The sequence below is a fragment of the Myotis lucifugus genome, unplaced genomic scaffold, assembly GCF_000147115.1.
Source record: "Myotis lucifugus unplaced genomic scaffold, Myoluc2.0 scaffold_12, whole genome shotgun sequence".
Classification (NCBI taxonomy): Eukaryota; Metazoa; Chordata; class Mammalia; order Chiroptera; family Vespertilionidae; genus Myotis; species Myotis lucifugus.
The window spans coordinates 537,638-558,482 of record NW_005871060.1 but is presented as its reverse complement, the minus strand read 5'-3'; the positions used below and the strand labels follow the sequence as shown (position 1 = coordinate 558,482).

The window sequence follows — 20,845 nt, the reverse complement described above, 5'->3', positions numbered from 1 at the left end:
GGTGGGAACGATTGGACCAGCAGGGGAGCAGTTAGGTGTCGATCAGGCTGGCAAGGTAGTGGTTAGGGGGTGATCAGGCTGGCAAGCAGAAGCGGTTAGGGGCAATCAGGCAGGCAGGCAGGCAAATGGTTTGGAGCCAGCAGTCCTGAATTGTGAGAGGGATGTCCGAATGCCCGTTTCCCTCCAGGGTGCCAGATTGGAGAGGGTGCAGGCTGGGCTGAGGGACACCCCCACCCCCTCTAGTATTTCATAAGAGAGAAATATCCATAAGGGAAAAGTTCCTTAAGGAAAAAATCTGCAGTGCCATGCATACTGTAAGCATTCATGTATGAGTTGAATGCTGACATAAATTAGCATACCTATTATATTGATAAAGAGGTTAAAAACAGTATGATTATAACATGTCTAATGGGTAATACTTTCACTTAATTTCAAGTTAAAATATAGCCTAAATTTAAAGTATTATATAGTAATTAGCTTTGCAAATTACAATAGATTACCAACATCAATGTCAAGAGGGAAAAAATCAAATCTGCATGTTCTCACATAACACAAAATTCAAATAGCAGGACATATTTATTCTACATATATATATAAGCAATTTTGTTTTCTAACAAAACATACATATTAGAAGAAAGTTGTTGATAGCATATTGAAATAATAAAAAGGAATTCTCCCTTACTTCGATTAAGCTTTGGAAATCTTTTTTTCAGTTTCTTCTTTAATGGATTAAGCTCAGGCATAATTTCTGGAACAGCTACATAAAAGTCTGGCTCAATTTCATCATCCAAAATCTAAAAAATCAAGATAAAAAATAACCTTCTGAAAAGAAAGTATAATGTAGTAATTCCCCTTATAATTTAGAAAACGCACATTAAACAATGGTTTGTCTTTAAACAAGGATCATATGAACACATTTACCAATTATGAGAACCATTAGAAGCAAAACATTTTCTGATCTTTTCTCTTAAAAATAGTCACATCCACTTAAAATATATGTATTTAAAGGGTTTAATTCTTTCATTTAAAAATTTACTTGATTATAAAATGAAGCAACTTTTTAGAATAGTACTGCCTAGGCAAGAAATATTTTACCAATGATTCCTTTTGCTTAAATCTTCCCACTATATGTCATTCAAAGCTGTGGTTTGGGATTATAGTGAACTCTAAAGACTTGAACCTTGGCAAAATTAAGCTGTGACTCTGAAATTTTATCTTCCTGTTACTATTCTTTATTTTTATAAATTCTTTATCCTCTAAATAACATTCTGTATTCCTCTTAACAATAACTTACATTAAGCAAACACTTATCACATGCCAAGCATTCAGTTCAATATTTAACATGGTTTAATTGATCCAGTCTTCACAATAATCCTAAGAGGCAAGTACTAATATTGATTACACATTCCAGATTCAGAAACTGAAGACTTAGGGAGGATGAGTCTGTCTGTGTACTTATAAGGGACAGACCCAGAATTGAAACAAAGGTAGTGTAGATTCAGAACCAGGGCTCTCATCACTAGAAATATTAAGCAGAGGCAATTTGAAATGTCAAAGAACGGTATGTGAAATTTCTACTCCAAGACTTTCCAATACTAATTCTAAAACATGTAATAAATAAATGGATGGCAAAGATAACTAAACAATTCATATAACTAATGAACGTGAAAATAACACTGTACCTTCTGAATCAGATTAGTTCCTCCTGCAAACGCAGCTCCATGTTCTTCTGCTATTTTAATCTCTGATGCATTCTACCAAAATACAATAGTTTAAACATCAATTCAGTCTGCTTTCAAGTATTTTGTCAGAAATAATATTACAGCTCAAGATAGAAACTGTGGCTTTTACTTTTAATTGGAAATGCATCAATTTTCAATGAGATGCATCAGAAATATTACATCCAGAACAAGTTTAGTTTTTAGGTAATTGAGGTATTTCTTGTAACATGAGCAAATAACTAAAAAATGCATGAGGCCCTAGCCGGTTTGGCTCAGTGGATAGAGCATTGGCCTGTGGACTGAAGGGTCCCAGGTTCAATTCCAGTCAAGGGCATATGCCCGGGTTGCACGCTCAATCCTTAGTAGGGAGCATGCAGGAGGCAGCTAATCAATGATTCTCTCTCATCATTAATGTATCTCTCTCTCTCTCCCTCTGCCTTTCTCTCTGAAATCAATAAAAATATTTTTTTAAAAATGCATGAGGAACCTACCAAGTAGTTCAGCCTAAGTCTCTAATACCATAAACATATCATCTTCCAAAAGTAAAAAATTAAAATATATTTAGTTTTGCTCCTTAAATGGAGATATTTTATCAAACCAATATAGAGAGAAAAAAATTTTTTTAAGATTTTTTAAACTGATTGTTAGAGAGAGGAAGGGAGAGGGAGAGAAAAACATGGATGTGAGAGCGAAACATCGATTGACTGCCTCCTGCACACCCCCTACCAGGGATTAAGCCCACAACCTGGGCTTGTGCCCTGACCAGGAATCTAAGCAGCAACACTTCAGTGCATGAGATGATGCCCAACCGAGCCACACTGATCAGGAAGAGAAAAATATTTTTAATAAATGATAGAACCAAAATTTAGCCTGTTGTCTGAAAATTCAAAGAAAAAATACACAGCATTAGTTATTTTCTTTCTCTATGTTCCATTTATACCATTTGGTTTTACTGTGAAATATATCACACTCCCTTAGTTACTCAAGTTTTGTGGCATTCCAACAGCTATATGCTCCACTTTTCTGGAAAAAAAAAAAGTAAAGAATTTCTTCCTTGAAAGTGAGACAGATGGAGAAGAATCAAAACACCTTACAAAATAAAATCATAAACACATTATAAACAAATGTTTATAAATACAAAAAGTTTGACCAAAAACTTATTATTGTACTTGTTATAGCCTTGACTTTCTTCACTTTCTACACTAGATATTTTTTAAAGTGTGGTTTCTGTGTCTTCAAAGCACTACATGGGCCCAAAATAATTTTATTGTTGTATGAGGAGTTTGAGTCAGAAGCAGGAGCTAGAATAAATTCTGTACTTCCCGTCAGCGTTTTTGTGAGAAACAGAATATCGTAGAATAATAACTAATGATGAAGTTAATGTTCTAGTTTAGCTTTTTCTTACTTTAATGACATAACCTCAGATGAGTCATCTTACTGCTTTGAGGTTCATATGGGGAAAATAAGACTTGGTGAATGCTAGAATTTTCTCTAATTCTACTCATTCAGTTACTCTAAACACTTACTAATGTTTTATTAAACAAGTTAAAGGATATAAAAAGTTGGTAAAGGTTACTCACCCCTGTAAATACAGCAACTTTATTGATTTCTGAAACGAATGGGTATGGCAAACTAACAACACTGGCAAATGGCTCCACTTTTTTCTAAATACACAATGGAAAAAATGATTGTGAAAAATTCATTCATCTTTTCTGTGCCTCTCACATCCGTAAAAAACAGAACTAACATGTTTTGTTTTTTAATGTTTCAATTCTACCACATATCCTCTCATTAATCCAGAACTATTCAATGATTATAATTTAAGGCATCAGAGATTTTATTTCTTTTGTAAGAAACCATCATGAAAATCTAAATCTCTCTACCCAGCTCCATACTCCCATGGTACTTGGCTTCTATCTCTACATCATTCATCAGTGTCTCATATATAGAAAGATGTATTTGCATATCTGTATCTTCCCCAGCACCTAGTACAATACTTTCTTTCTACATGGATGCCAATAATTTTTGCCACCTTGAATTAAATTTAAAAGGATATGTAATCTTGTGACACCATCAAGGAGGAAATGAATGCAACTGTGCATACTGAACAACAGACAATATCCAGCTGATCTGCTCAGTAGGACACACTAATCTCCATCATTGGCTCTAAACAATCTGGTGATATTAACTCTAAATCCAAGACAGAATGCCAAGCCTGAAAGGCTCTTCTGAGTGGGTCTATTTGGAAACAACCTAAACCACCTACCACTTTCAGACACCTGTGGGAAGAACATTGGAACATCTAAAACACACAGTAGCATGCACTTGAGGCCCCTAATATGGGTGGAGATTCCCCAGGGCCTCAGAACTAATTTGTTCAGTCATTTGGTCAAAGTCCTGCCTGTCTAGGCTTGTGGCTCAGATCTCTTAGGGAAACTTCACATGGAAACAAGTTCTAAGTCCACAGTTTTGATGCAGCCTTAAGGTCTGGAAAAAAGAGAAAAGGGGTGTTCCCTAATTAAAACTGAAAGATTGTATTTTTAGTTTATTTTGAGTAGAGATAACCTTCTGAGGATTTTTCAGACAAGAAAGCACAAACTCTTAAGTTCACATTCTATCAGACATGCAACTCAATTTTATTCACTGGCATTCCTTTGCCATTAACATGTCACAACTGGTTTCAGTATATTTTTCAATGGCAAGCAATCATAATAGCATTCCCTGGGGAATACCGGCTTGTTACAAGCAGTCTATTAAGATTAAGAAAATGTCTTAGGAAGACAACAGTATCCTTTCAATGTGTCTAGTCACAAGTGGCTTGTGAACTAGACACATTTATGAAATATATTAACAGTTGACTGAGAAAGTGATCATCTTGGACACAACATTTTTTAAATAAAACTAACAGTAACACTGTGATATAAAATAAAATTATAACATGGCTAGTATAAACTGTTTCTAATCCTAACCCTACCCCTACTCTCTGACCTTGAGCAAGTTACTTTACTTTTTGTGTCTTGGCCTCTTCTTCTGAAATTATTAAAGGATTAAATGAGAAAATGCATGCAAAGCATTAGTGTGGTGGTTGGTACATAAAAACTTTCCAGTAAATATTGATTGTTATTATTAAACACCTACCAAGTCCTTACATCCATGACCACATTCAATCTTTGCTATAACCATATGAACTAAGCTTTTTATCTCCCTTTTTAAAGAGATAAAAAAAAACTGAGATTTGAAGAGGTAAAACCAGAAACTCAAGTTCAAAGAGTTAATAAGTGGTGACAACAGGATGCTGGCCGGTACTGTAATCTGACTCTATCCTGCCTCCTCTTACATGTTCAATCATTATTGTTATTATTGAGGTTGTTCAATTGTATTTAAAAACTTATACCTTCTAGTTTGACCAAAAAAGACCCTGAGAATAAAAATTTAAATATCAGTTCCAAGAAAATTAGATTCCTTCAGTGAGAAGCTTAATGGACATCAATTCTAATCACATGTGTTTCCTACTTTTAGAGTTTTATAAACTAAAGTCTTCCACGGAACTGCAATATACAAACAGATAAAGCAGAGACATTCTGATTGAAGCAAGGGAGGGGTTTGGCACCCCACTCATTCAAACTTAGTCTCAATCCAGGACACTAAGGAAATATCTGAAGGCTAATGATCTAATCCAAAACTCTCATTTACAGAGAAGGAACAGGACACACAGGCAGCTTAAGTAATTTTTCAAAGTTATAGTAATACCTCAATTAATTTTAATATTATTTTTGTTGAAATTTATACCAATGATTTTCTGCTGATAGGAGATATATGTTCATCAACTATGAGTTTGCTTAACATTCTATTTTATATTTGGAAGCTAAAAAACAAACATACATATTTTTCATGCTAAAGCATAGAAAGAGCATAAGTTTTTCTAAAAATTATTATAAAAGGCAAGAATTAAAACATTAAGAAATGTCAATTCATACTACTGTTCACAAATAAATTTATTTTGAGTCTATATACCTTCTTCCCCTGTGCCATGTCCAGTGTCAAATCAAGATAAACACCTTGCTTTGGATGTGTAAAGTCCAGAATTTGAAATTTCTTAAGTAAATGAATAGCTTTCTCCACCTCATATATCTGTCTTGGATATAAGCGTTTTAAGTAAACATCATCCTCAGGTTCATCTTCCATAAAGGGGATTGACTTTATTTTTTCTATGTCATCTTGTTTTTCATTTGATGCTTTTTCTTTGGTACCTTTTTTTGTTTTCTTTTCAGGCCTTGAAAAAAAGATAAATTCATGATCAGTTATTTCAATATGTATTCCAAGAGACTGAAAAAAGAAAAAAAAGCCCATGTATATAAGACAAAAAAAAATAACAAAATATAAAGTTTACTTTAATTCGAAAGCATAGACTGCTTTACAGTTTTTCTAGTTCAACAAATATTAAGTGAATTATTGTACTGTTTGCAGTTGATACAAAGTCAAATAAGGCACTGATGCCGCTCTCCAGAAACTTAGAGGAACAGAGGAATAAACATGCAAACAGATAACGTCAATATCATGTGTAAAGTACTACAAGTGTGATTTGAGCAATAGGGAATGAACATTTAATCCAGCTTAGGAGGCTAGGAAAGGGATCTGCAAGAGATGATCCCAAAGTCAATTCTTGAAGAATAAAGAATTTTCCCAGGTATATACCTAAGAGAAATGAAAATTCATGACCACACAAAAACTTGTACACAAATATTCTTAACAGCATTACTCATTATCGTCAAAAAGTAAAAACAAAATGGATGTCCATCATATCACAAATGGATACATGTTACATACATACAATGGTATATTAATCAGCAATGAAAAGGAATAAAATACTGGTATCTGCTGCAATATGTATAAACCTTAAAAACATTATGTAAATGAAGATGACAGTCACAAAACCCCACATATTGTATGATTCCATTTACATGAAATATCAAGAATGGGCAAATCTATAGAGATGAAAGTAGATTTAGTGATTGTCTAAGGCAGGGGTCCTCAAACTTTTTAAACAGGGGGCCAGTTCACTGTCCCTCAGACCGTTGGAGGGCCGGACTATAGTTTAAAAAAAAACTATGAACAAATTCCTATGCACACTGCACATATCTTATTTTGAAGTAAAAAAACAAAACGGGAACAAATACAGTATTTGTATTTGCATGTGGCCCGCGGGCCGTAGTTTGAGGACCCCTGGTCTAAGGCTTAGGGGAGAGGATTAGGGAAATGAGGAGTGACTTCTAATGAACATGGGGATTTTTGGGAAGGTAATGAAAATGTTCTAAAATTACAGTGATGCACAACTCTATTAATATACTACAGACCACTGAAATGTACACTTTAAATGGATAAACGTCATAATATGTTAGTTATATCTCAATAAAGCTATTACTTAAAAAAAAAAGCCAAAGAAACAACATAATAAACACGTTGAGGCGTGAAATAGAATGGTACAGAAAGTTCGACTTGACTAGAACAAGGGCTGGCAACCTTTTTCTGTAAAGGATGAGATAGCAAGTATTTTATGGTCTCTTGTTTCAATGACTCAACTTTGCCATTATAATATGAAAGCAGCCATATACAAAAATGAATGAACATAGTTGTATTCCAATAAAACTTTATTTATGAACACTGGTTTAGATTTCATAATTTTCATGTGTCACAAAAATGTTACATTTTTAAATGACTGTTCTTTTTATTTTTTCCAGTCATTTAAAAATGTAAAACCAGTCTTAGTTCACGAACCATACAAACATAGATTGTGGACTAGATTTTTTGACCCACTGGCCTTATTTTGTTGACTTGAACTGAAGAGTAAAGCAAAAGACAGCAAACAGCATAAGATAAAGTTGGTGACTCGCATCCCAGAGGGCATCCTCTCCTAGAGGCAATGTATTGCAAGCAGAGTATTCCAGCTGCAATACAAAGAATGGATTCAAAGGAAACTAGATTAGGGACAAGGAAGAGACTATTCCTCCCTTTCTTCTCAAGGAGATATGACTGTCTGAACCAGAACAGTGAGGGTAATAGGTGAGAGTTTAGATTCTAAACTTTAGAAAGATGTTTACAAGGTAGATACTGAATATAGAAAAGGGGAAAGAGAAGATTCTAAAATACTTCTAAGGTTTCTGGCTTAGATGACTAGGCATAGAGTAGTATCATTAACTAAGACCAGAAATAAAGTAAAACAGGAAGGTAGTACAGAGGTCAGTGTGGGATTAATTACATCACTGGCCCCAATTCCTTATCCCCTGTTAACCAAAAAATAAAAGGCCAGGGTGAGAGAGAGGCAGCAAGCATTTATTTGAGATACAAAGTAATAGTGATTCTGGAAAAACTGACCCAGGCAGAAACTCAAATAGTCATAGCTATATTATCTGCTTTCTTGTTATCTTTGCAAACATTGTTTGGGATATAAGATTGCTTTAGGCCCAGTCTAAAGGTTATTTTGCCCAGTTTTAACATTCCAAAGGTCTGAGGAGTAGACCTGCAAGGCAAGTTCCTCTGGGATGGCAGCTCCAACTCTACTTTAAAGGCTCTGTTTATATTATTTTTTACAACCCTTTATCCATTCAAGTTACTTTGCTAAATTCCTCCCATTTAAAAAGATAAAAGTATCTTTCCCAGCACCTTGATTTGACCATGTGACCAGTTTGGCCAATAGAATAAGCAAAAGTGACAGTTTCTCTGCTTTAAGCTCAGGTTACACGAGGCTTCATGTGTTTCCACTTACATGTTTGCATTTCTGCCATTTTCATAAGAACATGCCTGGGCTAACCCAAAGGTGGGAAGATGAGACGTGAAACACAGCTGCCCCCAGAGAGCCCCAGGCTAGGTTAGACAATTCTCACCTGACCTGCCTACTCACCGATGCACAGCTTGCCCAGCCAAGGTCATCAGAGACACCCATCCAAACCTAGCTTACATCAGCTGACCCACAGGTATGTGGGCAATGACAAATATTTGTGGGGTGGTTTGTTATATAGCAAAAGCTAACAAGGTGCTTACAAAATATCTAAGAAAATATGTTCAACAAGTAATTGCAGTTAAGAGTTTGAAGCTAAGAAGAAAAGAGAGAACTAGAGGTGATATATTTTCTCAGCATTAAGTCAAATCACACCTATAATCTTTTACCCATAAGCACTTTAAATCAGTGAAATAATATTCTATAAAGATGTTTGGGTTCTGTGGTAGGCAGAATAATGGCTTCCCACAGATATCCATCTCTACATGGCAAAAAGGACTTTGCAGGTGTGATTAAGGTTAAAGATCTGAAAATGGGAGAGTATCCTGAATTATCCAAGTGGGCCCAATCTAATCATACCGAATCCTTATAAAGCAGAGAAACTTTCCCCTTTTCCCACCTGCATCTGACCAAGATGGTAAGAGATAAGAGAAATTCAAGCATGAAAAGAGAATCAATTTGCCATTCCTGGCTTTGAAGGTGGAGAACTTGGGGTAATGTAGGTGGCCTCTCAAAGCTGGGAATGGAAAGGAAGCAAATTCTTCCATAGAGCCTCTAGAACAGTGGTTCTCAACCTTCTTATGCTGCGACCCTTTAATACAGTTCCTCATGTTGTGGTGAACCCCAACCATAAAATTATTTTCGTTGCTACCTCGTAACTGTAATTTTGTTACTGTTATGAATCATAATGTAAATATCTGATATGCAGGATGTATTTAGGCGACCCCTGTGAAAGGGTCATTCGACCCCCAAAGGGGTCGCAACCCACAGGTTGAGAACCGCTGCTCTAGAACGAAATGAAGCCCTGCTAACACCCTGATCTTAGCCCAGTGAAATCCATGTTAGGCTTCTGACCTACAAAACTGCAAGATAATAAGCCTGTGTTGTTTTAAGCCACAAAATATGAGGAAATTTTTTATAGCAGCAACGAAAAATTAATACAAAGTTCTATAAAATTTATGTGAAAGAAGGGGATGACAGTAAAACAACTTTTTAAAAAGTACTTCAAAAACCATTCCAAAGTTAATTCATTTCTCACTTTTAGACTCAATGAAACCTCATTACCACAACTAATATAATATGCTCTCAGCTAATGAGCAATTTAACAGAATAGGAGATAATGCCAATGCTCGCTAAGTCAGTGGTTCTCAACCTTGGCTGCACATTAGAATCACCCTGGGGAATCTTTTTTAAAATCCCTGAATTTCTGGGCCTCATCCCCCCGGAAATTCTGTTTTTTTTGTTAACTAATGTTGGGGGCCCCACCCCCTTAACAAAAAAAACAGAATTTTCTGGAGGGGTGAGGGCCCAGAAATTCAGGAATTTTTAAAAAGATTCCCAAGGGGATTCTTAATGTGCAGCCAAGGTTGAGAACCACTGGTCTGAGCCTAAGCAGGAGCCCAAGTGGATGGAGGCGACATGCCTCAGCTACCTGGGAAGTACTCCACAAAATCCGGAAACCTTCCAAACTGGAGAAATCATATTTTTTTTTATATTTAGTAAAAGAGCAGTGAAGCCAATAGAAGAAGAAGCCTAGAGAACCTGTTTTAGTAATAAACTCTCTACCTAAAATAAACTAAATGAGTAAGAGTCCCAGCTGTAAGAAGAAAATAAACAAATGGGACTACATCAAAATAAAAAGCTTCTGCACAGCAAAAGAAACCATCAACAAAACAAGAAAGCCCACTACATGGGAGAACATATGTGCCAAAGTTATATCCGGTAAAGGTTTAATTTCCAAAATTTATAGGGAACTCATACAATTTAACAAAAGGAAGATAAACCAATCAAAAAATGGGCAAAGGACCTAAATAGACCCCTTATGAAACAGGACATACAGAAGGCCAAGAGACATGAAAACATGCTCAAAGTCACTAATCATCTGAGAGATGCAAATCAAAACGACAATGAGGTACCCTCTCACACCACAGTCAGAATAGCTATCATCAACAAATCAAGAAATGACAAGTGCTGGCGAAGATGCAGAGAAAAAGGAACCCTCTTGCACTGCTGGTAGGAATGCAGACTGGTGCAGCCACTGTGGAGAACAGTATGGAGTTTCCTCAAAAAATTAAAAATGGAACTCCCATTTGACCCAGTGATCCCACTTCTAGGAATATATCCCAAGAAACTAGAAACACCAATTAGAAAGGATATATGCACCCCTATGTTCATAGCAGCACAATTTACAATAGCTAAGATTTGGAAACAGCCTAAGCGCCCATCAGCAAATTAAAAAACTGTGGTAGCCCTAACCGGTTTGGCTCAGTGGATAGAGTGTCGGCCTGTGGACTGCAGGGTCCCAGGTTCGATTCCAGTCAAGGGCATGTACCTTGGTTGTGGGCACAACCCCAGTAGGGGGTGTGCAGGAGGCAGCTGATCGATGTTTCTCATCGATGTTTCTAACTCTCTATCCCTCTCCCTTCCCCTCTGTAGAAAACCAATAAAATATATATTTTTTAAAAAACTGTGGTACATCTACACAATGGAATACTAAGCTGCTGTAAAAAAAGAAGGAACTCTTACCATTTGCAACAGCATGGATGGCACTAGAGAGCATTATGCTAAGCAAAATACGCCACTTGGAGAAAGATAAACATCACATGATCTCACTCATATGTGGAATATAATGAACAACATAAACTGATGAACTAAAATAGATCCAGAGACAGAGAAGCATCGAACAGACCATCCAACCTCAGGTGGAAGGGGAAGGGGAAGAAGAGATCAACCAAATGATTTGTATGATGCATATAAGCATAACCCATGGACACAGTCAGTAAGAGGGGTGAGGACATGTGTGGGGTGGGGGTGGGGGTGGGAACGACTTGGGAGAGGTCAATGGGGGAAAAGGATTCATATATAATACTTTAAACAATAAAGAATTTTTTAAAAAAATGAGTCCTAGCTGTAACCTACAGATTTACTTTACATAAATGCTGATTTCACCACTAAATTTTCATTCATGGCTGACCCTGTCCATTAATTTGCAATTAATATGAAATTCCCAGGGGCTGAAATATGATTTTTAAATTAACAAATATCTGCAAAACCTAGTGAAAGAAAAAAAGGAAGGAAGGAAGAAACTAAGAAACTGAGTTGGGTATACAACAATTTACTTATTTATGCTTTGAACCTTGTTTCACAAAATACATATTTGAGGTGATTCAGTGAATATATATTTTTTTAAATACTCATTGAATTTTTTTTAGAGAGAGAGGGGAAGGGAGAGGGGGAGAAAGAGAAATGTTGATGTGAGAGCAGAACATCAATCAGCTGTCTACTGTGCAACCCCTGTGCAACTGGGGATGGGAGCCAACAACCAAGGCATGTGCCTTGACAGGGAATCGAACCAGCAACCTTTCAGTGCCCAACCAACTGAGCCAGTGAAAATATTTTTAAGTTACAACTGGAACACTGCTTTAGTAAAAAAAAAAAAAAAAAAAAAGAATTTTTTTTTTAAAAAAGAAAGAAAAGTATAAATCATTACAACACAGATTGAATAGGACTCTAAGGAAAATATTTTCTTCCAAAAAAAAAACCTACAACTGAACAAAATCCACTAATAATAATTTCATAGACCAACTGCCTATTTTCTATGACTCTCCAAAAAGTGTCTATCTTTATTCATAAGAATCATGTCCAGAAGAAGTTTTTTGTTCATGTTCATGTAATTATGTAAGGCCCTATCAGGAGAGCTTAAAAACTATAATTCTCAGAGCCTAAAATAAATCATACTAGAAAGGCTTTTTTTGGAAAATGAGGGAGAAACACCTGGCAGTCTGAATCAAAGAGAACAGAATTTAGCTGCAGTTACCTGGGTAACTAAACCACATTGATTAAATGAGTAAAAGAGACTGTGCTCAGGTAATAACTTTCTGCCTGCCTCATCTGTCCCCTAATTCCAAAAGCATGAAAGGAAAAATAATTCCATAGTTACACCCAAATAAAGAATTATAAAAAAAAAAATCAGTGCTATAATAAAGCTCGCTTCAAGACCTTTGAAGATCTATGACTCCAGAGATCCAAGTTCTTTTTTTAAAAAAATATATTTTATTGATTTTTTACAGAGAGGAAGGGAGGGATAAAGAGTTAGAAATATTGATGAGACGCCGAAACCGGTTTGGCTCAGTGGATAGAGCGTCGGCCTGCGGACTGAAAGGTCCCAGGTTCGATTCCGGTCAAGGGCATGTACCTGGGTTGCGGGCACATCCCCAGTAGGAGATGTGCAGAAGGCAGCTGATCGATGTTTCTCTCTCATCGATGTTTCTAACTCTCTATCTCTCTCCCTTCCTCTCTGTAAAAAATCAATAAATTATATTAAAAAAAAAAAAAAAAAAAAAAAAAAAGAAATATTGATGAGAGAGAAACATCGATCAGCTGCCTCCTGCACACCCCCTACTGGGGATGTGCCCAAAACATGCCCTTGACTGGAATCGAACCCAGGACCCTTCAGTCCACAGGCCGACGCTCTATGTACTGAGCAAACCTGCTAGGGTTCTTTGAAGGAAAAAAACCTCTGACATTGAAGAATTGAAGGGTTGGGATGGGGGAGAGGGGAGGAAAGCATACAACTTCTGTCAAACTAAACTGAATTAAACAGCACTAAAGAGAAAATGCCTAGGGCATGTAATTATTAATGGAATGCAAATGTCTGGAATTTGTATTTCTCAGTGTACATCACATAAATAAACTCACTAACATTTCTGATGCTGGTTTATTCATTAAACTAAATACAGACGTTCTGCTTCCACTTACAATGTAACAGCTGACAGAATAAAACCCAGTCATTAATAATACAAATAAATGAAAGTAAAAAAAAAAAAAAGCAAAGCTGGAAAGAGCTTTAACAGTAAGAAAGAGTGAAATAAAAATCACCACTTGTCTTGAATCCATCACAGAGCTGAGATCACAGGGCAAATGAGTAGCCTAAAATCCAAGGAGTCAATCCACACTCCCACCCCGCCCCCATGCATACCACCAGGGCAAGTTTCACCCCTAGCAGAGTATGGGAGAAAGGCAAGCAGGTAAGGAAAAGAAATCAGCAAAAATTTTAGGGCGAGGGTGACAGTGTAAACCCCCTTGGAAGATGCAAACACAAGGGAAGTTCACACTCCCTTCCTAGGGCCTTTTCACAGACCTCCCCTGATCCTCTTAGGAAATACTAGAGCAGGCCAAGAGACTAGAAATCCTCCCTGGAGGGTGCAGACAAGGAGGAGATCAGCCACTGCTGCCAGAAAAGCATGTAACCCTGAAACCCTCTAGGGCAGAGGTAAACATCCATTCTGTGTAGGAAAAAGAAAGAAAGAAGAAGTACTAAAACTTCTACCCTTGAGGGCAGGGAAGGAAACAGTCCTGCATGCAGTATCCTCTACCAGTAAAGACGGGGACGGTCCCTGACATTCTCACACAGGATCTGTGGTAGATACACACCATGGGGACAAGGAACAAAAATATTAAGAAGACCCATCCCCAAGGTCTAGCCACACTGTGCCTACTTAAGATAAATGCTGGATCTCCCTCACATACCTATCCCCAGCCTAACAAGCACTGAGCAATAAGCAACAGCAGTCTACTACTAGGGGAGGGGCAAGAGTATGGAGACACCCCCCCAAACCCCCTCAACCTCTGCACTGTACTCTCTACTCTCCCCCCAAAACTACAAGACAGAAAACTGATCAGGACCTAGAACACTGAAGAGAAACCTTCCACAGCCCAGCCCCCACTCAAAGCACAAAGTGACAGTACAGAAATATGAAGCCAATGGTAACCATAGCAACAATAAAACCAAAACCTAGATCAACTGACTGGATTGACTCAAGGCTATGACAGAAGGGGCATGCACATTTCCAGGCATAAATACCACGTACTTCAGTCTCGACTGTTCTACACAAAATGTCTGGCAGTCCACAAAAATTTTTGAAATACTTGAAGAAAAATAACCTCAGAAGAGGAAAAGAACCAGAGTCAGAGATGATACAGTGGCCTTTTTTTTTTTTTTTTTTTTACCAGAATCTGCCACTGGCAAACCATGGTTTATATTCATGGAGGAGCGGGGAGATTCAGAATGATAAGAGATAAGAGAAAAAAAGCAAGCCTCTCTGTCTCAGATCCTGATTTTTAAAAAAAATAGCCATGAAAAAACTATTTTTAGTATATTATAAAGTCAGTATATTTAATTTAAAAATTAAAACCACAACTAGAATTATGAATACTATGATCCTCTTCAAGCTACTGAATAACTCATTGTCAGGCATAAAAATATTGCTAATAATTTTTCATATTTTTAAGTATGCAAACTCCTTATACTATGTTTTTTAGGTTAGTGAAATTATTTTAAAAGTTGTACTAGAATACAAATTTAAAGAAAATGTAAAATGAAAAATTTCTCTAGGACAAAAAAAAACCATTTAAATATAAAATATTCTCAAAATAATTGCTATCCCTAATAAACAAATACTTTAAGAAAGCAGAAAAATGAACAACCCAATGGAAACATGGGCAAAATATATAAATTAGAAGTACACTGAAGAAACACAGAGATTGATGATATCCAGGGTTGTTAGGAATATGGAAAACTGGACACTCTCACTCACAGCTGGGTAGGGATGTAAATTGGCACAACCAATATTCTCCAACTTCTCAACAAGAAAAGATAATCCAGCACTATTCACACTCAAAGGAAGCCTCCTTTCTAGTTATATTTCCACCATCTCTTTCTTTTCTTTTTTAATCTTTATTGTTGAAAGTATTACATATGTCCCCCTTTCCCCCCCTATCAGCCCTCTCCAGCCCACCCCCACCATCTTTCTCTTTATCCTATATTCAATTCATATCAGACTGTATTACATCCATATCATTTACTTTCATGCCTCTATATCACTGAAACACCATTCTCAAATCCCCCTGCAAAACTCTATCTTTCAAGAGCCAGCTCAAATACTTCTTGCACTACTTTCCTTCATCTGTGATCCCATAGCACTTGATCCATTCCTCTACCACAACAGTTAAAACATGTTAAAGCTATTGTGCAGATATTTGACAATTTATAATATACAGAGAGCTTCTGTTAATCAACAAGCAAAAAAAAAAAAAAAAAAAAGAACAGGACATGAGCAGAAAATCCACAGTAAAAAATAAATAAACTGCTCTTAAATATATGAAAGATATACAACCTCAATAATAAAAGAAATACAAATTAAAACCATGATGAAACCATTTATTACCTATCAAATTTGCAAAAATGAAAATTTTGACTACACACTTATATGGGAAAATAGGCATTCTAATAATACTTGCTGGTAAGGACATAAACTGACAAGATCTCTGTAAAGGCAAATTGCTATTACCTATCAAAATTATAAATGCACACATCTTTTTTTGTATATCAAAAAGGAGAGTTTTTTTGTTCTTAATTAAAATTGTTTGTTTTTTATATTTTATTGATTTCAGAGAGGAAGGGAGAAGGAGTGAGAGATAGAAACATCAATAATGAGAATCATTGATCAGCTGCCTCCTGCACACAACCTGGACATGTGCCCTGACTGGAAATTGAACCGTGACCCTGGTTCATATGTCGACATTCAACACCGGCCGGGACACATGTTTTTACTCAACAATTCTACTTCTCAGAATTTATACTATAAACATATTCATAATATTTTACAAGATCTATGTACATGACTAGTCATTGCAGGATCATTTGTAATAGCAAAAGATTGAAACAATTAATGTATAGCAATAGGAAAATGGTTAAATTATGGTAAATTCACACAATATAACATATCCATGTTCACTGCAGCATTATTTCCAATAGCCAAAACATGGAAGCAACCTAAGTATCAATTGATGGATGGATGGACAAAGGAAATGTGGTATATACAAGGTAGGGCAAAAATAGGTTTACAGTTGCTCATATGGAAAATAAGACAAGAATAAACTCTGTGTTTCGTGTACTCAACTGTGGAATATTATTTAGCCACAAAATCTTGTCATTCACAACATGGATGGATCTTGAAGATATTATGCTAAGTGAAATAAGTCAGAGAAAGTTAAATACTATATGATCTCACTTATATGTGGAATAAGGGGGGGGAAAGAGAATAGATTAGTGGTTGTCAGAGGCAGAAAGTGAGGGGTAGGCAAAATGGTCAAAAGGTACAAACTACAATAAATAATGGGAATGTAATGTACAGCATGGTGACTGTAGTAAATAATACTGTACTGTATCTTTGAAAATTGCGGAGAGAGAAAAATCTTAAAAGTTCTCCTTACAAGAAAAAGAAGTTGTAACTCTCTGATAATAAGTGTTAACTAGCCTTATTGTGGTGAACATTTCACAATATATATAAGTATCAAATCATTATGCTGTATACTTGAAACTAATATGTTATATGTCAATTATAACTCAATAAAAAAAAGAATGACTAGACAGTTCTACCTGAAACAATCTCCAAGATATGTGGAGATATATCTGGAGATTGTTCAAAGTAAGCAAGAACAGAACAGCGTATATGGTTAAAAGTTAAAAGTAAGCAAGAACAGAACAGAGTATCTGCTGAAATAGAAACTATTTTCCTCTACTCACAAGAATTCTGACACCAAATGCACAGGCTTTTTTCCCACACCATCTAATTCTCTGGCATCAGGTAGGTGTCCTACAGTTGAATACAATTCTGACGGTAGCTACCTGGTTTAGCATTAGATCCCACAAGTTACAGGCTCAGACTCATGAGACTGCCTTCCCTGCAAATGCCAATCACAAGTCCAGGCTTCCAGTACTTCTGACCAACAAGCTATAAATCTGGGTGTAGCACAATCCCCTCCTCAGGCTTCATAATTTGCTAGAATGCCTCACAGAACTCAGAGAAACCCTTAAATATTTACCGGTTTCTTACATAATAAAGAATATGATAAAGGATACAGATGAACAGCTAGATAAGTCGGTATATAGGCCGAGATCCAGAAGGGTCTGTCCCCATTGGGTTGGGAGCACTACACTCTGACACATAAATTGTGTGCACCAACCTAGAACCTCTCTGAACCCCATAGTTCAGAGATTTTTATGGAGGCTTCATCATGTAGGCATGATCAATTATGAACTCAATCTTAGTCTAGGCCTTCTCCCCTCCCTGTAGGATGGAGAGTGGGCTGAAAGTTCTAAGCTTCTAACCATGTTTTGGTCTTTCTGGTGACCAGCCCCAATCCAGGAGCCCACCAAGAGTTGCTTTGTTAGTAAAAAAGTGCTCCTATCACCCAGGAAATGACAAGGGTTTTAGAAGCTCCGTATCAGGAAATGGGTCAAAGACCCGATATAAGAACAAAAGATGCTCCTAGCATCCCTAAAACTCAGGAGATTTTCAAGGGTTTTAGAAGCTCTGTGTCAGGAACTGGGCAGAGACTAATGTAAATATATATTATGTCACAAAATCCTAGCCTCAACACTTACTAGCTCTGTGATGTTGCACAAGTTACATAATCTATCAGTGCCTTGCTTTTTGTTTCTAAAAGAGAATAACAATAGCTTCCACATAAGGTTGTTGTAGGGATTAAACTCATAATTGAATGTCAGTATTCAATAAATATTAAGTAGTGTTTTAAGTTATATATTTTATTCAGGACTATAAAGTCAAGAAAGCAGAGATGATAGACTTTTACAACTACATGTCCCTGTATCTGTTTATGGAACTGAGCATAATCTTTTTAATCAAAATTTTAGATGATAGCAAATGAAATAACTAAAAAAAAAAAAAAAAATACTTACCTCCTAGCAGCAGCAGCAGCAGCAGCAGCAAAATGTCTATTAGGCACATGAACACATGCAGAACAAGGATAAAGAGGTGTCTGATAAGGCATCTTGGAAAGATTATGCCTTTGATGTATCAAGACTTGAAAGAAAAAAACATGTAAAATATTAATAAGTGATAATTGCATTCACAATTTTTATATTCTTAATCAGTGTTTTCCAGAACAAAAACATTCAATATTTTGTGATTCTTAACCATTCTTTAAAAAGTGTAATAATGGACACTCCACTTCTTAAAACTAAAGCCAAGTAAACACAACAAATTGAACAATTTTGTCTTCACTTATTTTTAACTTAATCCAGTTCAGGCTCAAAGTACGTTACAGAATATGTATGTCTGTCCTGAATATATAAAATAATTTAAATTTTACTCGTTTTTAAAAATAGATAATACATTCACAGAGTTGCTGAAAGCACTTCTGAAAGATACGAAAAAAGTGAAGGAACTGCCTCACCAGAGATCAAGACTTGTTATAAAGCTATGGAAATTAAGACTGTGGTATTGGCACAGGCATAGAAAGACCAAGTAATAAGACAATAAACAGCCCAACAACAGATTCGTGCACATATGGATATCTGAAATATGTAAAATGGGGGTGATGCTAGATGATGCTTCCACCTAAAGACCTATCTTAATTAAATAACTATACACATCACTGTGCTTCGAAAACACAACACAGAACAAAAATTAAAGAGCAATGTACCAAAAAAGGGCTGTCATCCTGGCCCTTAACTGGACCTTCTGAACTGCGGAGGAAGAGTTGCTACCAAGAAGGATGCCTGAATTAGTCACCAAAGGACAACTGCTGATCCAAATTAGGCAACGTCTTCGGAAGCTTAAGAACTGAAATCACCTGCAACCATGTAGCACCCTGAACGCACCAACAAGCATTTTGTAAACGTTCAAGTTTACAGCTGTGAGCCACACACATTCCTTTGCAGAACCTTTTCCTTTTCAGAACTCACTTCGCCTGGCTGGCCAACTCCTTTCTCTGCCTGCACCCCACCAGTCTCGGAGACAGAACCCCGTCCTGGCCTCGGCCGCTGCGAGTGGCCGGAGGGGTGTCGGTGTACATCCTCCTCCCATTCCACTCCTAGGGTGGACGGCTCCAAAGGGGGTGAGGCCGCAGAGAAGGTCGCTTTTCCATAGCAAGGACCCTCGAGAACTTTGAGCCCAAAACGAGGAGGCTTTCCCAGCCCCCAGCGCAGACCCGTGCGTAGGAGTCTGGCTTGCACTCTGTACAAGAGGAGACTCCGCGCCACCGGTCTTTTCCCCCGGAGCCCACACAACGCCGGGCTTTACCTCTACTGAGGCACCTGACGGCCGCCGCCATGTTAACCATTCCGGATTGGGCTGATGAAATTGGTCCTACGCTTCCACGTGGAAGAAATTTTGAAAGGGTTCCCTTCCGGAGTTGGCGGAGGGGGAAGAGATTGGGAGGAGCAAGAAAGGGGCAGGAACCAAAATCGGCTTTGGTGCCGGGTGGGAAGGGCGCGGGACGGCGTGCCCCGTGGCGGTGTTCCCCCCTCAGCCCTCCGTGCTGCCCGGGACTCCGCGTTTCAAGGTTCCGGTAGGAGAGCGTAAACGTTTTCCAGGAAATCTGCTCTTCCTGCAGAACACGGTCCTGCTGGCGGTGTCCTAACCATTTTAATTTTTGATTCTGCAAGTGTACGATCGTTTTAATAGATGGTGAGAGTACCTAGGAGAAGCATGAAAAATAGAAAATCTGGAGAATCTCACCAGCTTCCACCGCCACGTCTCCAGTCTTGTAAAGACTTTAAAAATTCGCTAGGCTGTCCACTACACGCAAGGCGGGTGCCCCAATCACTAACAAACCTTTTAACTCAGCGCAAGATCAGAGGGGGTTTAAGGTCATATTTATCAGCTCTACATGTTGCCCCTGCTGGCTAACTATGGCATTAGGATCAACTGAAGAACAAGACTTAACAGGTTTATATAACACTATTAGTTTTAATATGGCAGATGTAAGACCTACGCACAGGTTATTCTGACTGGGGAGGAAAAAAAGTGAACCAGTATTCTTCCCATCACATTACAGCTGACGGTGTGATTTATCTAAAGCAAATCTGGTCACAGATTGTGTCACTTCCCAGTTTAAATCCCTCCAGGGACTACCTCGGAAGCTGCTTCTGCCTCCACCTACCTCCCCAGCCTCAGTCTTCCTGCCAACACCCTCCCCGCTCCCACACCCAGGGTTTCTCGTCACCCCGCTGCTCATTCTGCCCCCTCTGTTTGGAATATCTTGTACCACATCACCCAGGTAACTTTTTTTTAAAGATTTCAGCTCAGACTTTAATCACTGA

General features: G+C 37.4%; 1 protein-coding gene across 6 annotated transcripts in view; it reads right to left on the bottom strand.

The window, feature by feature from the left end:
* MRPL1 (mitochondrial ribosomal protein L1) overlaps positions 1-19,959 on the bottom strand; it is a 56,333-nt gene extending 36,374 nt beyond the window's left edge. The window contains exons 1-7 of one of the 6 annotated variants that reach the window (XM_023750315.1): positions 19,824-19,959; positions 18,479-18,602; positions 7,540-7,666; positions 5,736-5,994; positions 3,302-3,385; positions 1,683-1,754; positions 683-794 (exon numbers count right to left, since the gene is read on the bottom strand). In XM_023750315.1, coding sequence (XP_023606083.1) covers positions 683-794; positions 1,683-1,754; positions 3,302-3,385; positions 5,736-5,994; positions 7,540-7,666; positions 18,479-18,527 — 703 coding nt within the window. In that variant the 5' untranslated portion in view covers positions 18,528-18,602; positions 19,824-19,959. The other 5 variants (XM_023750316.1, XM_023750317.1, XM_006084518.3 and 2 more) reach the window with 5 other exon arrangements.
* Between the last annotated feature and the right edge of the window lie 886 nt (positions 19,960-20,845).